Source organism: Otolemur garnettii, unplaced genomic scaffold (assembly GCF_000181295.1).
Source record: "Otolemur garnettii isolate 467f Iridium unplaced genomic scaffold, OtoGar3 scaffold00060, whole genome shotgun sequence".
In the NCBI taxonomy this organism is placed as follows: Eukaryota; Metazoa; Chordata; class Mammalia; order Primates; family Galagidae; genus Otolemur; species Otolemur garnettii.
In genome coordinates this window covers 9,618,011-9,634,786 of record NW_003852455.1, presented here as the reverse complement: position 1 = coordinate 9,634,786, position 16,776 = coordinate 9,618,011, and the positions used below count along the sequence as shown (strand labels likewise).

Genomic DNA, 16,776 nt, shown 5'->3' with positions numbered 1-16,776 from the left:
GAGACTGTGTAGAATAGTGGAAGGAAAGGCCTTCTGTGTGTGGGGCTTCTTGATCAAGTCTATTTTGCAAAGCCTAGTCTACCAGAAAGCCAGATTGGCCTTTTGACTACAGCACTGAATGCCGGTGTTGTGAGTTACAGCATTCCCAATGGAGAGATGACAATGCTTTAAAGGTAGAAGACTTGGGTTCCATTCCTAGATCTTGTGACCTCTCAGCTGTGGGACTCTAGGCCAGTAGTCTCATGCTTGAACTTCACATCCCCACGGCACCTCACTCCCATAGGCGTGTACCAGTTTTTCTTTTGTTCATGTTTTTATGGAAATGGCCTGAGATCTGGGAATCTCCTTTGATCCCCTCTTCCTTCTCTTTGAACATCCAATTAGTCTGCAAGTCTCCTACTGACGATTGTATAAAAACTCTTTCTTCTTTCATTATTTCTCACTTAGGCTAAGGCCAGAGTTTCTATCTTGTCTTCTTTTCTTTAAAAACACACATCCAAAACTGATCCCCCTTACTTAAAATCCTTCAGTGGTCCCTGTAACCTACTAAAGAAACCCAAGCTCCCTGGCAAGGGTCCTCGCTACACTTCTGTGGTCCCTTCCAGCTCTCCTAGTCTGTGTCCTCGCCAGGCCCCAACTTGAAATTTCCAAACAAGCTACTCACTGTCCTAGTTGTCCCTACAAGTGACAGGAACACTCTGCGCATTGCCCCCACTCGACCTTGACAGACAGCAATGTATTTCTCTGTCATGTACAAGTCCATCGGTGAACATTCTGGAGCTGGTACGGCATTCCACGGTGTCAGAATCCAGGTTCCTTCTACTTTGTGGGTTTGCCATTCTCGGCATGAGACTTTGACTTTAGGGTCTAAGATGACTGCCCGAGCCCAGCCTTCACATCCATGTTTCCGTCAGCAGGAAGGAGGAAGGAACGTGGAAGGGCATGCCCCTGCCTCTAGGGACACTTCCTGGAGGTCACACTTGCTTACCCATCATTGGTCTGAATTGCTTAATGCAGCCATATTTATTGCTGAGGGAGGCTGAGAAATTTTTATTTCAGATAGTCTATTTTAGGTAGCCATGGGCTGAGGTAAAAATCAGAAGTGTTTGTTATCAAGGAAGAAAGAGAGAATAGATACTGGGTGACATCTAGCAACGTCTCCCACACACTCCCATCCAGGGACTTACACTCTTCCCTTTGTCTGGGAAATCCTCTCTCCCTGATCTTCTTATCTGTCCCTTCTCACTCACTCACTGGCTGTCCTCATGCCAACTCTGCTGCTACACTGTCACAGTCATCAGTCATTGTCTAATTGTCCCCTTCCCCACTAGCCTATGGTCTCCTGGAGGGCAGGGACTGTGTCCTGCCTCTGGCTCTTTAGCACCCAGTATAGCTGCACAATCTCTGGCCGAGGCAGCCCACCACCACTGTTTCTTTCCTTAAATAAGAAATGAGAGTATATTCTGCAGGCTTCCAGAAACTTCCTACATCTGTAAGCAGGGATGGGGACGGGGCTAGCTTTCTGGTCTTAGAGGCAAATTGCTGGCCTATGGGCTGCACAGACTGTCTCCCTTTCCATAGTTGATTTCAGATACTGCAGAGATACTGATTAGGTGTCAGCCTTGGTGCTGGAGAGTGAGGTGGGAAGGGATTATTGTGATTTTTCTTTCATTTTCAGTCATCTCTTGATTTCTGCCATTTGTTTCTCTCAGTTTCACCTGGGCAACATCACTGCACACCTGCTTTTTAAGGTCTGACAGCTGCTCTCCTATATCAGTCTTGGCTTTCTTAAGATGGACATGGTTCCCTTCATTGTTAAGCCTTTGGGGCTATTTTTCTCTCTTTTTCTTTCATTCATGTTCTCTGACCCTCAAGACAGCTCCTATCTGAGAGAGCCAAGCAAGTGTGGTGTTCTCATTTCACAAATAAGAAAGTGAAGTTCTAATGAGATTACCCGACTTGCTCCTGGTCCCAGACTAAGTTGGTGGCAAAGCCAAGACTTGAGCCTGGATCTTTCCATACCCAAGGCCAGTATCTTTTGCCTTCTACTGCACTTTTCTTATTTTGATAGATAATTTAATTAACATGTCTATGCATAAATTTTTCCCCTGAACTTGGACTCTTTCTTAGGATAGATTCCCAAACATGGAATTTTTGAGTCAAAGAGGATAAATATGCTTCTTGAAAAAAAGACTCAGTGGATTTTGCAGAATTGTGACACTCATGCTTCAGCCAGGCAGGTATAACTAGCAGCTTGCAGGCCAGCCCAGGAGCCAGTGTTGAGGGAGAGGCTTTGCCTGGTTGCCCCAGCCGTGGCATGTGAGCCCCTCTCCTTCTGTTGGAAGATGCATATTTTCGCATGCCCTGTGGCCCCTCCGCACAAACTGAATACTTCATCTCCTGCTCAACTGCAGCATGGCCATCTGTTCTAGGGTTGCGAAAACCACCAGCTACATTGGACCTTGTGAGAGATAATATGTCAATCTGCATCATGATGTGTACATACTTTGATTTTATGGGTGATTGCAAGGATTTCCAGAGATTAATTTTGATTATATGAAGTTCTGACATAAAACCCTGATACCCACACAGGGTGACTCCAAGGGACTAGGACACGGTGCTACTTTCACTGTTTCTTGTTCAAATAATCTCAAAGTCCGAGTGAAACTCTTCCTGCTCTATGGATGACAGCTTGTGATAAATGTCCCTTCAGTTCAGGCTGACGCCTTCACTTTCTTCTCACTGAACTTAGTGATGGGCCAGAACTTCAAAGGGTCCTGGGGGCTGTGGGGCCTCGGGAGGTCTCTGTGCCATTAGTTTCTACTTCATGGCAAACATGTGCCGACGTCCAAGTCAGTTTGCCACTTTCTTCTTGCAGTTGGTCAGCACAGAAAAGCGCTTCCTCAAAGACAGTTTGTACAATGAAGGCATCCTGATTGTGTGGGACCCATCTGTGTACCATTCAGATATCCCAAAGGTAAGAGGCATCCATGGGAAACAGGGGTGGGCTGTCTAGCTTGCCTGCAGATTTTACTGAGTTCCTAGGTTTTTCAAGTCATGGCTGAGCTGGGCCTTCCCTGAGGGTTGACTGCTTGTGTTTGAGGGCATCCTACTTCCTCTGGCTGGGCAGACTCAGAAGGACTTCTCTCCTAGGCCAGCTCCTTGCCATGCTCTGCCCTGCACTGCCATCCATTTGTCTCCCAGTTATAGTGTGTCCTGGGAGTAACAGTGGCTGGATTGCTCATTGTCTGGGTAGATTGTGTTCCCTTGTGCAGTTATTTCTGGTGAGGAATAGATTACTGTTATATATAGAGGTTACTGTTATACCTATAAAAATATTACCACACTTTTGTCCATACTTGTAATTTTCGAAATTCTTCCCATGTCATGTTCATAACAATCTGAGGAAGTAGATGAAAGCATGGTTGTTCCCATTTTACAGATGAGAAAAGGGGAATGTGGAGAGTAGAAGTCACCTGTCCCAGGGCTTGATTTACTCAGCAGAGGGTGCTGATCTGCAACCCCCACTCTTTCAGGGAAGGAGACATGAGCCACAGGCCTGCTGGACCCCAGGGCCTGGAATAGCCCTCTCTGCCTTGTCAGTTGGCTGCACCCTGGTGTGGGCTGCAGTGGCCTCAGGAGAATGGCTTTAAGGAAGAAAGGCAGAGAGCACACTTCTTGGGACACTTAATTCTTACTTTGGATCCACCAGTAGTTGACAGGCTCTGGTGATCCCTTGCACTCTGACTACCTCGGTTTCTACAGTTTTGCACTGATCTCACTTACCAATTTTTTGTTCTTTTTTCTTTGAGACAGACTCTCACTCAGTTGCCCTGGGTAGAGTGCCATAGCATCCAACATACCTCACAGCAACCTCAAACTCCAGGGCTCAAGTGATCCTCCTGCCTCAGTCTCCTGAGTAGCTGGGACTACAGGCCCCCACGACCATTTCCAACTAGTTTTTTCTATTTTTAGTAGAGATAAGGGTCTTGCTCTTGCTCAGGCTGGTCTTGAACTCCTGAGCTCAAGCAATCCACCAGCCTTGGCTTTCCAGAGTGCTAGGATTATAGGTGTGAGCTACCACATCCAGCCTCTCACTAATAACTTAAATTTGGTTGACTTAGGAGAGGGACTCTGAACTAATAGATGTGGCAACCTATGTCCCAGTTTTCTCCCCTTTAGAAATGAAAGAAGGGGTTAGTTGGTGCCTTAGAACCCCCTTCAGCTCTGATACTATTCCCAGAGTCTGTGATCCTGAAGTCTGAAGCTGGTCCAGGGTCAGCTAGCTTAGCATTCCCCATAGGCACAGGCTGTGTGCTAGGCTCCACCCTGCTGTCCACTGAGAGCTATGACGTGGGGGAGAAGGCTGTAATCTGCTCCCAGGAAAGGGCTGTGCCTCGGGACCTGCCTGGACTGTTCTCCTCCCTGGGTCCTGCCATGAGGGTAGTTGCCCGGAGGGAGCACTGCCACTGGCACATTTTTCCCTTGAAAAGATCACTTCCTTCTTTTTCAGTGGTATCAGAATCCGGATTATAATTTCTTTGATAACTACAAGAGCTATCGTAAGCTGCACCCCAATCAGCCCTTTTACATCCTCAAGCCCCAGATGCCGTGGGAGCTGTGGGACATCCTCCAAGAAGTCTCCCCAGAAAAGATTCAGCCAAACCCACCATCTTCCGGGATGCTCGGTGAGTCTGTGCATGAAGAAAACCTCAAGAATTTGTTTCTAAGAAGAGATTAACTTTCCTCTGGGGGTCTCGTTCACACATTCATTTGTTCATTTGTTCACGGAACAAATGCTGGACTTTGCCCTGCTTCTACAACTTGCTGAGTTCTGTCAACAGAGATAAATAAGATATAATTCTTCTCCTTTAGGGTTTCAAGTCAGGGAGAAAATGGATGTCTGAGACAATATTCAATTTCTTTCAGGAAGGTGAGACCACCGGTGCCACAGAGGAGAGGATGCTTTCTAGCTGGACAGTCAAAGATAGCTGCATGGAGGCAGTAGCTTTGGCTTGGCCTTAGGGAAGGGAAGATTGGCAAGTGGAGCAGGAGGAAAGGTTAGCACACAAGCGGAGGGGAGGCAGGACACAGGAGTGAGTGAGGCTGGGCCTAAGGAGAGGCAAGCAAAGCACTTGTCCCAGGTATACAATTTAAGGGGGTCCCCTGAAACTCAGTAAGATACAGATAAGTTTTTATTTTATTATTATTGTTGTTGTTGTTATTTTGAGATAAGGGTCTTATTCTGGTGCCCAGGCTGAAGTTCAATAGTACAGTCATAGCTCATTGCAGTCTTGAACTCCTGGGCTCAAGCAATCTTTTCACCTGAGCCTCCCAAGAAGCTGGGACTCCAGGTGCACACCACCATGCCCAGCTAATTTTTTAAAATTTGTAGAGATGGCAGATCACACCATCTTGCCCAGGCTGATCTAGAACTCCCGGCTTCAAGTGATCCTCCCACACTGGCTTCCCAAAGTGCTGGGATTATAGGCATGAGCCACTGCACCTGGTCAGGACAAGTAATATTTTAGTACTGTACTTTTACAAATTACAATTAATGCAAAAGTTATGATGAAAAAAGTTCAAGTATTTAAACAAAGATGGGAGTATCAACATTGCTGTGCAGAGTTATGTTGGAATCTGTGTTTCTTTGTCCATCCCAGTAACTGCCCTGGAGAAGAATGAGCAGTGAAGCCCACCTAGGTTTGGGGCGTGTGTGGAGATGTGGAGCCAGCGAGGGGGACAGAGGACAGAGAGGCCTGAATGCTGGCCGGTGCATTCTTCTTAGACTTTCTCCTCCCATCATGGCATGTCGGCCCTTCCCTCCCATTCCCTTAGAGTTGGTCAGGACCACGATGCAGATTTCCTGAGGCTCCAGGATCCATATGTGCACATAGTCCCCCGACTTGCCCCCAGCAGACCCCTTTCCCACCAGATGGGAGTTTTGAATGAAACTCTTTAAGTTTCTGTATTAACTTAGCTGGTAGCTGCTGTCCCCAGCAGGCACCAGAGGCCCAGACATAAGAGCACTACCAGGGGTCCCCTTGCATGGTTTCCTTAGGGGTGGCCTGGCCATTAGCCATAGGATCATGAGCTCCAGCTCTTATGAGAAAACCACAATGTCAATGTGTAAGAGGTTCTTATTCTTCTAAATCCTCAAGCTACATAGGACAGTTAGAGAGGGATGGAGAGCAGCCTCTGTCCCAGGTCTGGTGTATAACAGCAATGCAGATATGTAGGAGAGGGTTTCCCTGACCTAAGGGTCACCTGGGTAAATGAGGTTTTTCTCTTTTTCTTTCTTCAGAGCATCAGTCTGTTGCCCAGCCTTGAGTGCTGTGGCGTCAGCCTAGCTTACAGCAATCTCAAACTCCTGGGCTCAAGTGATCCTCCTGCCTCAGCCTCCCCAGTTGCTGGGGCTACAGGCACCTGCCATGATACCTGGCTAATTTTTCTATTTTAAGTAGAAACAGGGTTTCACTCTTGATCAGGCTGGTCTCCAACTCCAGATCTCAAGTGATCCTCCTGCCTGAGCCTCTCAGAGTGCTAGGATTATAGGTGTGAGCCACTCTGCCCAGCCTACATGGGGTTATTTTCCCTTGGATATTTAAAACAACTCAATGGCAAGGACAGTCAGGCAGTTTGGCACTAAGCTGGGGTTAAACCAGCACTCCACAGAAGGATCGCTTGTCTATCTGGTCAGTCTTGACCAGGCCGAGGCATCAATTAACTATAGTTTCTCCTTTACTCCCAGGACAGTGGCCTCAGCCACTTGCCGTTGTGTAATTTGTCTGCCTACTTCCCCTACCTAGATGGTAGACTCTTTCAGGGTGGGCCTGTGTTTGTCTTATCTGTGGTTCCCACATGGGGTAGCCCTTTGTGAATGTTGCCTGAATAAATCACTGTCAGGGGCGCTCTTTACAGAAGGAGATTAGGCTTCTTATGGTATCATGTCTTCTTCAAACCTTTTTCTATAACTTCTGGGAGGTGCATTGGGGATTTTCCTAGACACCTTTAGTGCAGGAGTGGTTGGAATCCTGAGGAACACTTCTTCCTGTTGCCCATGCTGTCATCTCCACCACTAGTGGCCACTGCCCCTTCCATATCCCCACACCTGTGCTTTGCGGAGGTTTACTTGGGCTCTCTCCATAGGATGTGGCCCCTCCCAATTCCCAGAAGCAGTTCTGCTATGCTCATATCAGTCAGCTACAGAGCTGTCTTTGTTTCATGATTGAGTCAGGGACAATGAGAAGGCAGAGATAGGGTTTTTCATTGAGAAGGCAGAGATAGGGTTTTTCTCATATCTGATTCTTCCAGAGCAAAGTTGCTGCTACAGTTTACAGTTTTGCTCTCAGTGAGAACTGCTCCATCTTTAAGAGTTCCTAGACAGTATTTATGGTGTACATAAAAGCTCTTAGAACCACGATCTTATTTAATGCTAACAATAAGCCACATAGTAGGAGGATTGGGTAGATCATGCTTTTGGGTCAAATGAAGAGCCTGGGGCCCAGACAGGGAATGTGTTCTGCACAAGATGCCTCAACCATTTGGGGACGAGAGTGAGGGTAGCACGAGTCTTCTGCCTTTTGGCTGAACTTGCATCCTAGAGTTCTGCATAACCTCCCTGCAGAGCCCCAACCTGAGTCACATCTCTTAGACTCCAACCTCCCCGTCTGAGTGAGTTGAGTCCATCAGAACAGTGCATAGGGTGCTCCTGTTCCAATTGTCTGTCCTAGTTAGGGAAGAAAAGTCTTTCCTCCCCTACAATATTCCCTGCAAGTACTGTACAGGGAACAACCTTACCTCTAATTGCATGATCCAAGAGTCACTTCAGGATGCAAAAGTGCTAGAAAGTGCCAACTACACCTGCTGTCATCATCGCCTCGATTGGCTCAGTCATCTTGTCCTCTTACTTCTAAGAAGTAAGCTTATAATGTATAGCTTATCCTGCTGATACACTCGTTGGCTGATTGATGGAGTCCCTTACTCTACTAGCATTTAGGGCAGACCTCTTATTCTTCAGGCCCTACCTTAGGAGCTGGGGATACAAAGGTGTCTAGGGTTCACTTGGGCTGCATCCTCAGGAAAACTCTGCTGGGCTTAACTGCCAAAAAACTCAGATTTGGCAGTACAGTAATAAATAGGAACTCCAGATGGACATGTCTCCGCATTTGGGGTCTTGAGCTGCTGGGCCCACTAGGCAGAGCTCAGGGCACTGGGGTGGGTTGTTGTGCATGACTTACCTCTGCTCCCCTCTCCAGGTATCATCATCATGATGACAGTCTGTGATCAGGTGGATATTTATGAGTTCCTCCCATCCAAGCGCAGGACTGACATCTGCTACTACTACCAGAAGTTCTTTGACAGCGCCTGCACCATGGGCGCCTACCACCCACTGCTCTTTGAGAAGAATTTGGTGAAGCATCTTAACCAGGGCACAGATGAGGACATTTACCTGCTTGGAAAAGCCACACTGCCAGGCTTCAGGACCATTCGCTGCTGAACACGGCCCCCAACCAGGCCTTTTACTCTTCTCCATCAAGCATCTTACGGCTGATCTCTCAGATACTCCAGCCTTGGAAGACCATTTTCCCAAGCAATGCCGGCCTGCTCCTCACACTCTGTGGGCTCCTGTCAGCAAGAGCTCTGGAGCTGCAGGAGCCTGAAGCAAGGAACCAGGCTTAGCCTTCCCTAAAGCCACAGAAAGTGTGTGATCCCAGAGACCCTTCCACACCCGTGTACACACACTCGGCATGCTTTCCAGACAGCATTCTCTCCACCTTCCGCACAGACGGATGCAAGATCCACCTTTCTCACCAGGGCTGCCAACGCTGGGCTTGGTTTTTCCCAACTGAATGATGCCATTTGCACAAACTAATGCTCTATATTGTGTGAAATCTGTACCTAGATATTGATATGCATATCATATTGATAAAAACTCTCCCAAATTATGATCATGCCTCATGCAAGGTAGCTGTGGCAGGCAAGTTAGTGCACAGGACATTGCAAATAGGCTCCATCCCTCTAGAATGAAGCTGCTGTCAAGGTCCCTGCTCTTGGGACATGTTCCTATCACTGAGGCTGGTTGGGCTGGTCCTTAGCCTGAGCTCTTATGAGCAGAGGGTCTTGATTAGCCCACTTTCTCTCTCCATGTGGAGATGGAAGGTACAGAAAGATACAGCTGTGTCTTCAAGTTCAGTGGGAGAGGCAAACATCTACACAGGTAGTTGGGATTCAGAGTGTTCGGTGCCCAGAGGGCTTGTAGAAGAGGGGGTTTGTTGTCCATATACCCTAGAGGGCCACACACCTGCTGTATCTGTGGTTTGTAGGAGGCTTCACAGAGCTGGGGCCAGTGGAGTGGTCTCAGAGGAGGAGAAACACAGCAAGCAGATTTTGTCTGAGCCATTTGTGTCATGTTTTTCTTTCTTCCTCTATTCTCAAAAACTTGCCTGAACTTAGAGGCATAAGATACTTTTGATGAAGCCCCCACCTAATTCTGAGGTGGTCAGTGTAGCCCCACAGCCAGGCTCCCCAAACCAGATTTCTCAGGTGTGGCCTAGGTTGACCCTGTCCTCCCAGCTGGGTTTGCAGTGCACTCGGCTCTCCGTCTTAATGCCTAACTCAGAATCTCCTCCACCATCTTTTTCCTCCTCTTTTAAAGTTTTAAAGTAGTCTTCCCCTCCCAAATAACTTTTAGGCATTGTCTGCTCTAAAACTATCTGGATTCCAATTTCTCTGACCTCTGGGGCCTTCTAGGGAAGGTGTCTCCCAGAAGTGGGGGTGTGGCTGCTTAGGATTTACGTCACTCTCAGAGGTCAGAGCCTTGGAGGTGGAAACAGATTCTCACCAGACGTGATACCGGCTCACTATGCTCTCTATCCCTTCTCTGCAGGGAGACAGCATCAGAGTCTCCAGGTGGAGGCTAGCCCACTGTGTTTGCCAACATGCTCCCCAGATGGCTTTGCTAAGTCCCCTTCCCCTGGTAGGAACGTCACTGGACTGGTCCACCAGAGTGGAGAGGTTAAATGACTTGCTCAAGGTCACAGAGTAGTTCTGTAGAGCGAGGGCTCTTAGACCTAGGCCTCTGGGTTCAGGCTGGCCCCACATGGCAAAGGGGATCTAATGTTTCATCTCTACACCAACCGACCCAGAGCTGGGACACTCATTTGCTGCCAGACCCTTGGCTTGTGTAGGCCGTAGAAAGAGCCCTGGAGTGAGAAGACCTAAGTTTTCAAGTTGATGCTCCCCTACTTACTAGCTGTAAGTAGGGCAAATTCTCTCCCCCGAGCCTCTACGTCCACATCTATAAAATAGGGTGATGATCTGACCTCACAGGGCTGTTGTGAGAAATACATTAAAGCACCTGTCCTAGCTCTGTGCCTGGCACACAGTTGGTGCTCAGTACATGCAGATTTCCTTCCTTTAATGACCTGCTTTGTGCTCACACCTGGGCTGGGCCCTGCTATAAGGGAGGCTGGTGCAGAGGGGGGTCCTGTCCTCAGGGAGACAACAACTACCCCACTTGAAACACCCGGAGGTGTGGCAAACCTGCATCCTTAAGGCCATGTGTGGACCCCCAGATCCCCAAGTGTAGCCCCTCTACTGAATCCACACTTCATAGAGCAAATCCCTTCATAATGAGGCCTCAAGTTTCCCACCCCCTAGCTTGGGAATGGTCAGAGCACTGGGCTGCCTAGCCGCTATATGGGAAGGGCCGATGAATTCCTGGCTTGCTTCGTGTCCTGAGTTGGTGCAGTCATGATCTTTGACTCATGAACATTGATGAGATAGGACAGTGGGATTCATGTTGAGACTACACTGGGTAGAATCTAGTTTATTATTATTATTAATATAAGCAAACAAGTTAAATATGATTCTGAAGTCTAGCTTTCTATGGGTATAGAAAGTAGAAAATAGAAACTTTGGTAAAATGTGAGAACATGTGGGTATTATTGCTGTTCTGTGAGAGGTTCAGTATTAGTGACAGGTAATTTATAAATTACAGCTGAATGCTGCCTCCCTCTGGATGAGGTTCCATCTTCTTCAATAGCCATCTCCTCATCCTGTATCATCGGGTCCTTTCTGATCCTTTTATGACTCAAATAAGCTATTGCTGTTGGTTTTTGAGACGTTAGTCTCAGAAACTTCTGAAACATGCCTAAGCTAATTCTGAATTATTCAAAGATTAAAAGTTTGAAATAAATGTATTTTTCTTAAAGATGCCTCCTCTCGTCTTACTTGCTGAGGGAATGATTGCTGATTGCCAATCTTATCTCCAAAGAGGACACAACCGTGTCCCTAAATCCCTCAGTTCTCCTCTGCTAGCTGCTCTGGTCCTAGAGTTTCTCTTCAGTGCTCCAGGAGAAGGAATGCTTACTTATTTGGAAAGACAGCCTCTTTGAAATATGGACTGCTTTATTGTTCTTGCCTAGATGCAAATGACTAAGCTATTGCTCATCCAATACGTCCAAGAACGGATGCAGTGGGGTAGAAAGCAGAATGGTTTCTAGAACTCTAAAGTTCTTAAAAGAATGATGTTCCACAAGACTAGCGAAATGTCTGGGTAAAAAGTCTGAGGTGGAGCGTGAGTTAGGGGAGAGAGGATGATTCCTTTTCCCACCCATCATACAATCATTATGCTATAGTCAAGTGCAGGCCTGGCTGCTTGCTGCTTGCAAAAGCCAGTAGCAAGGATGAGGTGTGATGAGAGTCACTTTATTCCAGAGCTGGCAGTGGAGAAATGGCCAAGACTCCTGCCTCAGAGAAACCATTTTGAAGTCTTGAACTGATGATGGGGGCTTAAAAACAGAATTTGGTACACAGGGAATGCAGGAATGGCTAGGAGGTGTGCGGGTCAGTGTGGATTGTCTCCATGACTATCTTGAATTATTTTTATTTTTATTTTTATTTTTTGCAGTTTTTGGCTGGGGCTGGGTTTGAACCCGCCACCTCCGGTTTATGGGGCCAGCACCCTACTCCTTTGAGCCATAGGCACCACCCCTATCTTGAATTATTTGTCCCCCACAGTGAGTGGGTGGCTGGGCCATCTTGGAAGCTGTTTATCTATAGATTAATTGTGGCCTTTGAGGTCATTTCCTGGTGGGGATCTGGCTTGTTTTGAGACTCAGTCTCTGGAATTTCTAAACAAGCACCTATATTGGGGGGAAACTTGAGCATGGGCAGTGTGCCTGGTGGGAAGAAGGAGGGTAAAGGCCAATATTTCCTCATTAAGAGCAGAAGAAGGAATGGGCAGGAAAATGTCTAAATGGGACCTAGGAAATGAGGGCATCGGTCACAGTGGGTTGAATTGTGCCCACCCAGAAATCATAGATAGAATTCCTAACACCTGCTACCTCAGTATATGACCTTATTTGGAAATCAAGACATTGCTGATGTTAAGATGAGGTCATAGTAGTGTACAGCCAGCTCCTGACCCCATCTCATTGGTGTCCTTATAGAAAGGGGCAATTTGGAGGCAGACTTGCACACGGGAGAATGCCATGTGATGTGAAGGCAGAGATGGGGCAAGGCTTCTGCAAGCCTCCAGAGACACCAGCACACCCCCTGAGGCTGGAGAGGGTGGGAGGGACCGCCCCTCTGGCACCCAGATCTCAGTTCTGGCTTCCAGATCCATGAGCGAGCTGTGAAGTTTGAAGTGTTTTGCAGTTTGCAGCCTTAGCAATCTAATCTAATGCCTTCCCCAGCTCCTTCTATAACTCACCAGCTAGGGCACAGTCCCCTGGGTCAGGGTTAGAGAGAGTGGTGAAGGGCACATGGCTATCTGGGCCTCGACAAAATTTTTAAACTGAATACTTATTAGGGAAAGTGTAAATAATTTTATGTAGCTATTTATGTAGGTTGCTCCCCAAGGCCCAGGCCTGGACAGGAGCTTGTCTCCTAGCTAGGACCCCTAAGCAAAGTCAACTAAGACTGAGCACACCTTTCCTGGGAAGTTTTCCCTGATTTGGGGCCCGTGTCCCCAGAAAAGCTTCCATAGGACCCTCTTGCCCTAGCATGTATTATAGTAAAGTAACCTGTCTTGCTTTTCACAGGATTGTGAGACCCTCAAGACAGGGCTTGGGTCTAATTTGTCTTTATTCCTAATGTCTATAGAATATGATGAATGAAAGTTTGTTCAGCTGAACAGGAAAATAATACCATTGTAGAAATAATGCTAACCTATTTCGTAGGGTTCTATTGTTATCAGTCAAAATTTTTAACTGTGTTAAAGTTGTGACTTAGTAAACTGTATATTTTTCATTGAAAAGAAGGAATCAACGGAGAACATCTCATCCCTAAGTATTTCATGTCCTGTGCCAAGTGGGCCATTAAGGAGCCCAAAGGAACATGCATCAGTAAACCCATTTTGTTTCCAACAAAGGCTCTTATTCTCTCAGAACAGAGCACCAGCTACAAAATAGCTGCTAGCCCCCTTCCTCCTAAAGTCTCAAGAGCATTTTCCTTGTGGCCCATCCTAATGGAAAACATACAGGACAGGGAATTCTTGGGCAGTCCATAGCAGCCAAGTGGACACAAATCCATCACGTGTACTTTCTGATCTGGCTCCTTTTACTCAGCATAATTATTTTAAGATTCATCTGTACTGTTGTGTGTACTAATAGTCTATTCTTTGTTAATGCTAGGTAGTATTCCATTTTTGGATATACTGTATTTGTGTAAGTTGTCTCTGTTGATGAACATTTGGATTGTTTCTAGTTTGGGGTTATTGTAAATAAAGCTGCTGTGACTATTCATATACAAGTCTTTTGTTTCTCTTGGGTGAGTGAAATGGGAAGTGTTTCACTTGGGGAGTGAAATGATTGAGTCATATGATAGTAGGAACTAGAAGTTCTTTGAAAAGCACTTTGGAGGAAAGAAATTTTATTACACTCAACATTTTGCAAGCTGTGGAGACCTAGCTTTTCTTATAGAAAGGTGTTTTCCAGAGAATACAAGGGTGGTTTGGCATTTGTAGAGAAAATTCTCACTCAGGTTCCTAAATAAGTTCTTTTATACAAAAGATGAGTTCAAACTAGCTTGGCGCTGATTGGTCAAGGCTAGTGAGTTCTGATGAGTTGGTTCAGGTGAGTTCTGAAAGTTTCACAGTTTAACAGTGGTATGTGTTTTCAGGGAACTCAGAGTAAGTGTGTGACCTCAGCAAAATAACCAATAGCTCTTGGCTCCATTTTTGATTTGGGCCCAGTTAGTCACTCAGGATCCATCTTGAAGTATTGACTCTTCCAGGTTCTCATTCGTTTACAATAGGCAGATAGTTGACTTTTAAAGACACTGCCATATTGTTTCTGCAAGTAATTGTACTAGTTGACATTCCCATACATAAGGTGTGAAAGTTCCAATTCTGCCACATTTTTGCTAACTTTAGTATAATGAATCTTTTTAATTTTAGGCACTATGATGGATATATAGTGTTATTTTATGTTGGCTTTGATGTTCATTTCCCTAATGACATAATGTTCATGTGCTTATTTTCCACCTGCTTATTTTTTTTTTCTTCTTTGAGAGAGAGTCTCAAGAATCACCCTGGGTAGAGTGCCATGGTGTTATAGCTTACAGCAACGTCCAACTCTTAGGCTCAAGCTATCCTCTTGCCTCGGTTTTTTTCTATTTTTAGTAGATGCAGGGTCTCTCTTTTTTGTTCAGACTGGTCTCCAACTCCTGAGCTCAAGCTATCCACTGGCCTCGGCCTCACAGAGTGTTAGGATTACAGGCATGAGCCACCGTGCCTGGCCTGCTTATTTTTTTATTGGTGCTACATATGGTCAAAGTTTATGTCTGCATATGGAACCCAATCGCTCCAGCACAATTTGTTGAAAAGAATATATTTTTGAAACTGAGTAGCCTTTGCACTTTTGTCAAAAAAACAAAACAAAGAAAAGAAAAGGTCATATACGTGTGGATCTGTTTCCATATTTTATTGTTCCATTGGTCTATTTGTCTATCTGGATGCTAATTACGCACTGTCATGATTACTATAGCTTAAAATTATTTTCAAATAATTTTTTTGGGTCTAGCCAGGAACAGTGGAACCTGTAATGCTAGTGACCCAGGAAGCTGAGGCAGTAGGATCACTTGAGCCCAAAAATTAGAGGCCAGCCTGGGCAACACTGTGAGACAATTCTCTCAAAAAACCAAAAGAAATTTGAGGGGGATGATATGAGTATTAGACCCTTTTACATTTCCATATAAATTTTAGAACTAGCTCGTCAATATCCACAGAAAAAAGCCTGATAGATTTTTATTTATTTATTTTTTATTTTTTTTTTAGCTTGCTAGATTTTGACTAAGACTGCATTCTTTCTATACATCAATATATTATTTTCAACTGACAAATTGACATATTAAAAATATCATGTCTTCTAGTCCATGAACAGTTACTTAAGTTTTTTAAAATTTTACTCAGAAATGCTTTGTAGTTTCTACTATACAATTCTCACCATCCTTTGTCAGATTTATCCCTATTTTTTAAAAATATTTTTTGCTCTTGTGTTTTTTATTATTTTAAGTTGGGGGTTTCATTCTGTCACCTAGGATAGAGTGCAGCAGCATGTGTTATTATAAATCTTTTTTAAAATTTCAATTTCTGAATCTTTGTTGTTAATATAGAGAAATACAATTGATTTGTGTATATTGGTTTTGTATTTGATGATCTTGCTAAATTTAGTTCCTGAAAGTCTTTGGCAAACTCTTCAAAGTTTTATTTTGTTTTTTACATAGGCAATCATGTCCTCTGTGAAAAAAGATAGTTTCTTTGTGCATTTTTGGTGAAAAATTTGCTGCTATTCCTTTTTTTGTTTCTTGATAGGTAATGTGTCTTTTTTCTTACTTTCTTACTTATACTTATATTATTATTATTATTTTTGAGACAGAGTCTCACTCTGTCGCCCTGGGTAGAGTGTAACTTATATTATTTTTAGCTGACAAATTATGATTGTATTACACTTGTGGGATACAATGTGATATTTTAAATTTATATGATGTGGAGTGATTAAATTAAACTAATTGACATCACCTCACTTGATGTTTTTTTGTGGTGATACATTTGAAACTTACTCTTAGTTCTTTTGAAATATTCAGCACATTATTATTGACTATAGTTATCACATTTTACAATGGCTCTGAAAACTTATTTCTCCTGTCTGCTGGCTGAAACTTTGTACCCTTTGACCATCACCTCCCTAGTCCCTCATTCCACCCACTGCAGTGTTGGATAAAGATCATTGTAGTTTCTATTTCTGTGAATTTAACCTTTTTAGTTCCATACATAAGGGAGATCTTTGTGTGCCTAGCTCATGTCACTTAGCATAATGTTCTTTAGATGCATCCACATTTTCCCAAATGATAGAATTGCATTATTTTTTAAGGCTTATCATATTTTCTTTATCCATTCTTCTATTAATGGAGGCATACATTGATTCCATGTCTTGGCTATTGTAAATAATGCTGCAATAAATGCGGGGTGAAATGTCCCTTCATCATATTGATTTCCATTCCTTTGGATATATTCCCAGGAGTGGGACTGCTGGATTATACAGTTTTGTTTTTAGTTTTTTGAGAAACCTTCATACCATTTTCCATAATGGTTGTACTAACTTACATTTCCATCAGGAGTGTGCAAAGATTCCCTTCTCATATTTGCCAATACTCATTATCTTTAATGTTTTTGATAAAAAACCATTCTAACAGGTGTGCTGTGATATCTCATTATGGTTTTAATTTGCATTTCCCTAATGATTACTGATGCAGAGCATTGTGCATAAA

At 44.7% G+C, this 16,776-nt stretch overlaps 1 protein-coding gene across 10 annotated transcripts in view; it reads left to right on the top strand.

Moving 5' to 3' along the window:
• ST6GAL1 (ST6 beta-galactoside alpha-2,6-sialyltransferase 1) overlaps positions 1-13,753 on the top strand; it is a 118,430-nt gene extending 104,677 nt beyond the window's left edge. For 8 of the 10 annotated variants that reach the window (XM_023514866.1, XM_023514868.1, XM_023514864.1 and 5 more), the window contains 3 exons: positions 2,879-2,977; positions 4,514-4,688; positions 8,259-13,753. In XM_023514866.1, the coding sequence (XP_023370634.1) occupies positions 2,879-2,977; positions 4,514-4,688; positions 8,259-8,500 (516 nt within the window). In that variant the 3' untranslated portion in view covers positions 8,501-13,753. Of the gene's footprint in view, positions 1-2,878; positions 2,978-4,513; positions 4,689-4,929; positions 5,310-8,258 lie in introns of those variants that run through there. The other 2 variants (XR_002774102.1, XM_023514863.1) reach the window with 2 other exon arrangements.
• The last annotated feature ends 3,023 nt before the right edge of the window (positions 13,754-16,776 follow it).